General features: G+C 38.2%; 2 protein-coding genes across 2 annotated transcripts; both read left to right on the forward strand.

Moving 5' to 3' along the window:
* Positions 1–1520: 1520 nt before the first annotated feature.
* On the forward strand, positions 1521–2495 carry LOC113862347. Its single transcript, XM_027495435.1, has one exon. It carries the CDS (start codon positions 1521–1523, stop codon positions 2493–2495), a length of 975 nt encoding a protein of 324 aa, XP_027351236.1.
* On the forward strand, positions 2492–2911 carry LOC113862348. Its single transcript, XM_027495436.1, has one exon. The coding sequence runs from the start codon at positions 2492–2494 to the stop codon at positions 2909–2911; it is 420 nt and encodes a 139-aa protein (XP_027351237.1).
* The last annotated feature ends 6778 nt before the right edge of the window (positions 2912–9689 follow it).

Raw genomic sequence — 9689 nt, forward strand, 5'->3', positions numbered from 1 at the left:
ATCTAATTAAACCTCCCTAATTCCTTAGGTGAAATTCAACCAAATATTGCATTAAGTTTTGGAAATTATAGGATTACTAGATTATGATACTTATTCCTAAGATCTCAATAACCTAGGCATGTAATTCAGATCTGAGAAATAAACTCAATTTTTATTGATGAAGATTCCTCTAAATTCAATTTAATGAAGAATTAGTTCACAACTGTATTAAGAACAGAATCACATACTGAATTCAATTAAAACCTTAAGGTCCACATCCAAAATTACATCACAATATCAAATATGGATCCATGGATCGCTAACAAAAAGAAATCAGAACATGCTTCTAAAAGAAAAAGAGAGAGAAAGAGTAGAAGAAGAGGAGCTGCAGAATTTCTTCATAAATCCAATCCCCAGCCTGATTCCTCAAGGTCCAGAGCTTGGAAGTCGCCCCTTATCTCCCTCTATAACTTTCCTAAGGTGTGGAAATGAAAAGAAAACAAAAATTGGCAAAAAACTCTCTTTTCTAAGTTCCTAATTCCTATTTATAGAGTTCCTCTCATTCTTTAACTTAACCCTTGAAATTCTGATAGTTAGTTGTCCCCAGGTATTCTGGAATCTTCTAAAAGTGATACAAAAGCTCCAAACGTCCAGAATTGGAAGGAAGAAGAAGTTATGAAAATTGCAGAATTCTGTGCCAAGACGCGCAGTCACTGGAGTGAAGGCGCGCGGTTGCGCGCCTTGGCTGCAAGTGCTATGAGTTGCAACGCGCTCTTGCGCGCCAAGGCTTCAAGTGATGTGTGTTTCAACGCACAGCACGTCAATGAACACTTCTTCCATGTGCTCAACTTTGCGTTGCTACGCCATCTGCTATGCATTTCCACGCTCTATTGCGCGCCAAAGCGCCAAGTGATGTGCGTTTCAACGCAATCGCATGGTAAAAACTATATTATTTTCCTAATTATTAACCATAAACTATGCTAAAAACATGGTAAAATATAGATTTGTCACTTGTACTATTTAATCATGAGATTTTATTTAATTGATGGAATAGTTTGGAAAGAGACAATGATACGAATGAATAAAGGAAAAATTATGTATTGTGCCTTTAACAAAAAAAAAAAGAGTAAAAGAAGGGTAGATTTTAATAATAATGATTGTTGATTCCAATTTGATTGAATGAAATACAAGCAAGTGAACACAATTTCTGTATGACAATATTCAATCATATTAAATGAATGTATTCTTTACTTATTGAATGAAGTTATGCGATTATATGTATTGGCGTTTTGTTTCTGGAAACCATAATTTTGTCTCTGTAATATAGAACGTAGCTACAAATTAGGTGTCACACATTTAGTGGTATCAGAGCAGTTCAATCCTATTGGCCCTGGGTATGGTCCTAACTACCCACACTTGTGTGATTAGAGTGATGAGTTGTTTTACTAGGTACATGTTCTATTGCTTTGTTTGGTTTGTGAATCTGAGCCTTAGGATATTCCTGCTGTCTAACCTGCCTCTGACTTGCTTTTCAAAGTTTTATGGCTTGGAGACAGAGGAATGCAACTATTGATACCTTACTCGAAAGAGTAGTGGGTATCCTGGAGAGGCAACACGAGCCAGCTCCAAAACGAGGATTGTCCAAGTTTCATAAGAATAAACCCTCTCATTTTCGCAATGGGTTTGATCCAGATGGAGCCCAACATTGGCTGGAGGAGTTGGAGAAGATATTTGAGGCCATGACGTGCTCAGACAATGAGATGGTTGTTTTTGCCACTTTTATGCTCGCGGGTGAAGCGAAGCATTGGTGGAGAATTGCTCGCCAGCAGCTGATAACGGATGGGACTGCCATCGATTGGCCGACCTTTCGGCGTAGATTCCTAGAGAAGTACTTTCCTGAGGATCTTCAAAGGAGGAAAGAGTTGGAGTTTCTAAATTTAGAGCAAGGGGGTATGAGCATAGGAGAATACGTCGTCAAGTTTGATGAATTATCAAGGTATTGTTCTTACTTCTCCCATGTTGATGACCGAGCTAGATGCTCCAAATTTGAGAGTGTACTTCGACCTGACATCAAGCAAGCAGCGTGGAAGGGCGTGACACCTCGTAGGCGTGTAGAGAATGGTGACTTTAAAAGAAGGGAGATTCGGGATAGGAAGAAGCCATACAACTGCCCAGATCACCAGCAAAAAAGGAGTTCTTTTAATACTAGACAACCAGATCATAGTGGACAGAGGCGACCTGAGTTGTGTTGCTATAGCTGTGGAGGACCTCATCTTCAACGGGATTGCCGTCGCAACCCTGTGACTTGCTTTAGATGTGGCCAGCAGGGTCATTACAGTTCTTCCTGCCACATGACAAAGAATGACGCGGGAGGAAGTGATAAGGGAAGAAACTGGAATGCGGATCGTAACAACAATGGGGTCAGAATCCAATGGGGAATCGTCATCAACCAAACCTTGGCAACTCGAAGAATCTACCTGGGAGACCCAATCCAAGGGGACGCGTATACACAATGAGTGGTGCTGAAGCCATTCATTCTGACGGTTTAGTACAAGGTGAGTGTACTATCAACGGTGTTTCTTTGAGGGTATTGTATGATTCGGGGGCAACACATTCTTTTATCTCCAAAAATTGTGTAAGACAGTTGAAACTGCCTATTTCGTCTATGATCGGTGATCTTATCGTTTCTACCCCTGCTGGTTCCTCTATTACCACCTCACTTGTTTGTCGTGATTGTCATCTTTTGTTAGAAGGTCAGGAATTCTTTGTTAACTTGATTTGTCTACCTCTCTCTGACTTGGATGTCATTCTAGGTATGGATTGGCTTTCTGCCAACCATGTCATGATAGATTGTCCAAATAAGAAGCTAGTTTTTGACTCATATAATGTTGAAATGACAAAGGATGAAACTCGAGGAAGTCAAGGCGCTTAGTATGCCCGTACTCCAAGGGATGTGGAAGTTCAAATCTTTGCAATTCTTTCTACTGACGACCTTGAGGATGATCCTGATATTAGCGAGATACCTATTGTTCGTGATTACCCTGAAATCTTTCCTGAATATGTGCCTGGACTGCCTAAACAACAACAAAATAAATGCTCAATTTAGCTACTTTTCTGCTACTAATGATATTAAAATTCAAAATTTCCCGGCAACGGCGCCAAAAACTTATTGTTCGCAATCTAACACTAGCAAGTGCACTAGGATTGCAGCAAGTAATGAGTAAATTTAAGACCCAAATATCATCTCCACAGGGAATTTAGATTTCAAGTACCACTTCACAGAATTATAACCATTTGAACCATACGAATTTTGGAAAGAGAATTGTAACATATACTAGCAGTAAACCAGCACAATACAGAGAATTAACTTGCAGAAAAATAGAGTATAACAATGTGATGAATTGAGATGGGAATGAAGAATAGTTAGAAATTTACTTCACAAGAATATCAGTATTAATTCAATTATGCCTCTGAACATTTAAGAACTTGGTTAATTGACAATCAGTTTCGCATAGCAATAGCCAAAGGTTAATTCCTTAACTCATTGACCCTAACAAGCAACTAAACCACCCTAATCCCGTAGGTGAAGTTCAATTTTAAGTTGCATTAAGACTTAGAACTTTAAGATTGCAGAATAAGGTCTCCTTATCCCTAAGAAATCCGCAAATTCTGATTGCTAACTCAGATCGGAGAAGCAAATCCAACTTCCATTGGTAATTGTTCCTCTAAGATGAATCAAACAAATTTCCATTCATAGATTGCAAGAAAAACATAATTCACAATTCAATTAATCCAAGAACTCAAAATTCAGAAGCAAGAGTCAAATCAATACATCAATTCGAGTTCCATAAACCCCTAACTACAAGAAAACTACTCAGACATAGGAGAAGAGAAAGAGAAAGAAGAAGAAGAAGAAGAAAAACTCCAAGAAGCCATAGCCGGAAGCTCCAATCTGATTCCTCATTTTGGAAGCTTCAAGACTTGACCCCAATCTTCTCTCTCAAGCTCTCCCAACGAGATCTAACAGAAAAACAAAAAAATAAAACTGAACTCCCGAAAATCTGAACGCTTCTGGTTTTTATAAAAATTCTCAGATTTGCGCATTATCACTTTTATGAGAAATAGTAGCTATGCAGAAGGTTTATGGTTGCGTGTTAACACTTTTATGAGAAAAAGTGACTACGCGCAACTCGCCAAGTTGAAGGCTCTCTGGAATGCTCACTTTTGATGATAATAGTGGTTACACGGAGCTTTCCTGATATTTCGCCTCTCTGGAACGCTCACTTTTAATGATAAAAGTGGTAATGCCCAGGCTTCACTTCTTCTTTGAACTCTGGAGTGATCACTTTCACTGACAATAGTGATCACGCCCAGTCTGCATTTTCTTGTTCTTGTGTTTTTGGAGTCCAAACTTGCTTCTTTCCTTTTCCTTGTCATCAAGCCTCCATTTTCATGAACCTTGCTCGAATTATTCCTTCAAAAACAAGATTAAAAACTTAATTCCTAAGCAAGAATTCCATAATTGCTAAGATAACTACAAATTGAAAGAAAACTTCAATTCATTCTCTTTTTCTAAGTTTTTTTGCTTTCTTCATATATTTTTCTTATCAAATGTGTTAGAATTATGCTAAAATATCAGTAAAAATATGGATTCATCAGTGCTGGTCCAATTTCCATGGCACCATATCAGATGTCACCATTGGAACTAGCTGAGCTGAAGCAACAACTGGAAGAACTACTCACAAAGCACTTTGTTAGACCAAGTGTATCGCCATGGGGAGCACTAGTTTTACTCGTCAAGAAGAAGGATAGAAGTATAAGACTCTGTGTGGATTACCGCCAACTTAACAAAGTAACCATCAAGAATAAATATCCTTTGCCTCGGATTGACGATTTAATGGATCAACTAAGAGGAGTGTCTGTATTTTCGAAGATAGACTTGAGATCAGGATACCATCAAATTCGAGTCAAGAAGGACAACATTCCAAAGATGGCTTTTCGAACACGATACGGTCACTACAAGTACTTAGTCATGCCCTTTGACGTGACTAATGCTCCAGCTGTGTTCATGGATTACATGAACCGTGTATTTCACCCTTACTTGGATTCATTCATGGTAGTCTTTATCGATGACATTCTCATCTACTTACGTAGTCCTAAAGAACATGCACAGAACTTGAGAATCGTCTTAGAACTTTTACAAGAGAGACGATTGTACGCCAAACTCTTGAAGTGTGAATTTTGGCTTGAAGCGGTGAATTTCTTAGGGCATGTCATTTTTAAGGAAGGTGTTACAGTTTACCCATCCAAGGTGGAAGCTGTTTTACTTTGGGAACCGCCCAAGACAGTGACCGAAGTCTGAAGTTTTCTGGGACTTGCAGGATATTACCGTCGATTCATAGAAAGATTCTTGAAGATTACCACCCATCTTACCCGTTTAACTCGAAAGGATCAACCTTTTGTGTGGGACCAGAGATATGAGACTAGATTTCAGAAATTGAAGAGAAGGTTAACATCAGCTCCTATATTGGTTCTTCCTGATCCTCAAGAGAAGTTTGAAGTATACTGTGACGCATCTCACCAAGGACTAGGGTGTGTGTTGATGCAAGCGCGAAAGGTAGTGGCCTACGCTTCCAGATAATTGCGTCCTCATGAGAAAAACTACCCAACACACGATCTCGAACTAGCTGCAGTGGTCTTCGCTCTCAAGATCTAGAGACATTATCTTTATGGATCAAAGTTGAAGTATTTAGTGATCAAAAGAGTTTGATTTATCTTTTTGATCAGAAGGAGTTGAATATGCGTCAATGGAGGTGGATGGAATTTCTTAAAGATTACGAGTTTGAACTCCATTATCACCCTGGAAAGGCTAATGTTGTAGCTGATGCATTGAGTCGAAAGACCCTACACGCTTCAGTAATGATGGTTAAGGAATTCGAATTCCTTGAACAATTCCAAAGCCTCAACTTAGATGTTCAAATAAGACCCAACAGTATGGTTTGTGGAGTACTTTGAGTGACCAACCAATTCCAAGATCAAATCATGACTGCTCAAGGGTAAGATGAATTTTTTCAAGGAAGATTGAAGGCCAAGGGGAAAGGACGGGAGCCCAACATTTACGAAGGTAATTGAGGATTGATCAGATATAAGGAAAGAATTTGCGTGCCAGATCAAGATGGGCTTCAGCGGATGATTCTTGAGGAGGCCCATAAGAGCCAATTTAGCATTCATTCTGGAACGACGAAGATGGATCAGAACTTGAAAAAAGATTTTTGGTGGCTAGGAATGAAGAGAGACTTTGCTAGTTTTGTATCTTCATGCTTAACTTGTGAAAAGGCCAAAATAGAGCATCAACGACCAACTGAACAACTACAGCCTCTGGAGATTCCTGAGTGGAAATGGGATGATATCATGATGGATTTTGTATCAAGATTTTCAAGAATGTCAATAGGTTATGATACGATATGGGTGATCGTGGATAGACTCACCAAGTCTGCCCACTTTATCCTCGTAAATGCTAGATATTCTATGGAGAGGTTGACACAACTTTACATTAAGGAGATTGTTCGCCTACATAGAATTCCTAAAAGTATAGTTTCTAACCGGGATCGACGTTTTGCGTTGAGGTTTTGGAAAAGTTTACACCAAACCTTGGGGACGAGGTTACGTCTTAGCTCCGCTTATCACCCCCAAACAGATGGACAGTCCGAGAGAACTATCTAGTCATTGGAAGACCTTCTACGAGTATACAGCCTGGAGATAGAGTTTACCTACAATAATAGCCATCACTCTAGCATCGGTATGGCCCCGTTCGAAGCATTATATGGACGTAGATGTAGAATGCCATTGTGTTGGTACAAAGCAAGAGAGAAACTACTTATTGGCCGAGAGATAATCCAACAGACTTCTGAGAAGATCAAGGATATTAGGGACAAACTGAAGTCAACCCAAAGCAGGAAAAAGAGCTACTACGGTAGAAGAAGGCGTCCACTGCAATTTTGAGGAAGGAGACCATGTATTTTTAAGAGTTACCCCACATATCGGTGTTGGTCAAATTTTCAAACCTCAGAAGCTTGGTCCTAGATTCATTGGTCCTTACCAAATTCTTAAGAGAATAGGAGGATCTTCATTTCAAATTGCCTTACCTTTGAACCTGTCCAAACTACACAATGTGTTCCACCTATCTGAACTTAGAAAGTATGTTCCTGATCCGTCCCATGTCATTGAAGTTGACCACGTGCCCCTTAAAAAAAATTTAACCTTTGAGGTTACACCTCACCGGATTAGTGATCACAAGATCAAGCGACTTCGATATAAGGAAATTTCCTTAGTCAAAGTAATGTGGAACACAACGGATGAGAGTCAAGCCACGTGGGAACGCGAAGAAGAAATTAGAAAATTCTACCCGCATCTTTTTACATCAAGTTAATGTCAAATTTTGGGGATGAAATTTTTCTAAGGGGAGAAGTGTTGTAACATCCCCTGTAACGCCCCAAAATTCGTCAACTAAGCTAGTAAGTCTTAGATATCGATTGTTTGCTAATTTTGGTTTGCTAGTATCAAAATAATTAGCTAGATGTTGAATTTTATATTTTATTCACTGAGGAGAATAGTGACCTGATCTCTAAGTTTTGCATTTTAGAGTAACTGCATGTAATACACTTGGCTTCGATATCATCCAAGAATTGTCCTGATTATTTTCAGTTGTACTGCCCAAAAATAGCCTGAGAATCTTGTTCAGAAAGCCACATTTTGTCTTATTTAAATTATTAAAAAATCATAATTATCCGTCGCGGAAAATGTGAGATTTTGTAATCATTTCATAGATTTTGTAATCATTACAAAATATTCTATAATCATTGCAAAAGATTTTATATTCATTTCAAAAGATTTTATAATCACTGCAAAAAGATTTTGTAATAATTTTAAAAGATTTTATAATTATTACTTAGTCTTGTAATCATTACCAAATCTTTACAAATTTAGTATCGGCCACTAGATTTTCATGCAAAATATTCTTGTCCCCTAAATTGTAAACAGCATGATTACTCCAAATATTTACGAATCTAGTATCAACCACTAGATTTTCATGCAAAATATTCTTGTCCCCTAAATTGCAAACACCATGATTACCCAAATCTTCCAAAATCTAGTACCAGCCACTAGAATTACATGCAAGAGATTCTTGTCTCCCGATTTGCAGACATAATCATTTTGGAACATTCTTGTCTTGTCTTCCAAAATGCCGACACCATGATTACCTTAATTAATTGTCTTTCTTGAAATTAGCACCATGTCAAATGTCTTGTCCACATGTCAACCTAGTCATGTCACATTCCATTCTGGCCAATCAAAATTCATGCAAATGCTACCTAAAATCTTACCTTTGGAATTTTGTGCCGATTTTGGGAATCGTATCATCAAAACCGTGTGCATGCAGCCCTAAGCCATTCCACTCACTTTGCTTGCTAAAAATGTACAAGCTTTACTTCCAAGTTTCTCTAAAATTCATTATTCCAATTTGAAAAGTCGTGACCACCTTCTCTTACATAATTTTACTCTTTTCACTTCCTTTTTATTTCATTTGAGCCATTAGCAGTTTTGAACTTAGAACCCTTGTCCAAATAAGCCAAACCGTGGATGACCAATTACACTTGGCAATTGAAATATTGACCTTCATATAAATTGGTTCACCTTTTCCATTTGCTCATTTTGCTGTCCAAAAACTGAGAACCTCTTTCTCAATTCTCTCTCACAATTGCTTCCTAACATTTCACTCTCTCTCATTCTCTCAACTTCTCTCAAAGGAACCGAGAGGTTCCAGCCCCAAAAACCTCATCACTCTCTCATCCAAACCTTGCAAACACCTTACCATTTCCTCACCAACATATTCCTCCATCTTCTCTTCAAGTTTTGTGTTGAAGGAGCCTACTTTGGAGGAAGATCTCGAGCCCTTTGGTACTATTTTTCTCAGTCCAACAAAGCCCTTGGAAATCCACAACTTCTAGCCCTCTTCTCCTTCATTTCAAGTCTCAAACTCAAAGGCAAGGGGGAGTTCTCACCTTTCTACCTTTTATTTGCTTTTCCTTGGTTGAATTTATGTAAAACTTTGTAAAAATTTCATCTTTATCCTTAATAACCGTGAACAAATCAAAATCATACCTTGCATGTTAAGTTTTTTTATCTTACACTTCACTTTATTGTCTCTAAATTCTCGGTTTATGCTTGGATGAGTTGATTTCCTTGAAAGCTTGTATTTTTTACCATTGCATGTTGATTCCTCCTTGTGCATGTCTCGGTTTCCACTTAGTTTGCTTGATTCCTTGTTCAAATGATGATCCATTCTTTGGAACCATGGAATTGTAAGTTTGTATGACAAATTCCTTCGCTTGCATGTAGATTTTAGCCTTTGTGTGTTTCGGTTTTCCCTTTGGTTAACTTGAACTTTATTTCTAATAAAAAATCTTGTACTTAGATGGTGAGACAAGGTGTTGCATGTTGATTCCCTACCCTTGCATGTGTCAGAGTCATTGTTCTAAAACTTAACCATTCTTGAAACAAGTTACTTTCAAGATCTTTGGAAAATTAAATGGTTGAGTGCTAAAACTACCTTGTATTGCCTCGGTTTGATTCTTTTGAGCATAATCCCTTGCTAAAAATAAAAGTCCTGCACTTGGATGAGGAAAACTCATATTTACATGTTGATTTTT

The sequence above is a fragment of the Abrus precatorius genome, unplaced genomic scaffold (genome assembly GCF_003935025.1).
Source record: "Abrus precatorius isolate BTA unplaced genomic scaffold, Abrus_2018 Scaffold3, whole genome shotgun sequence".
Taxonomy (NCBI): Eukaryota; Viridiplantae; Streptophyta; class Magnoliopsida; order Fabales; family Fabaceae; genus Abrus; species Abrus precatorius.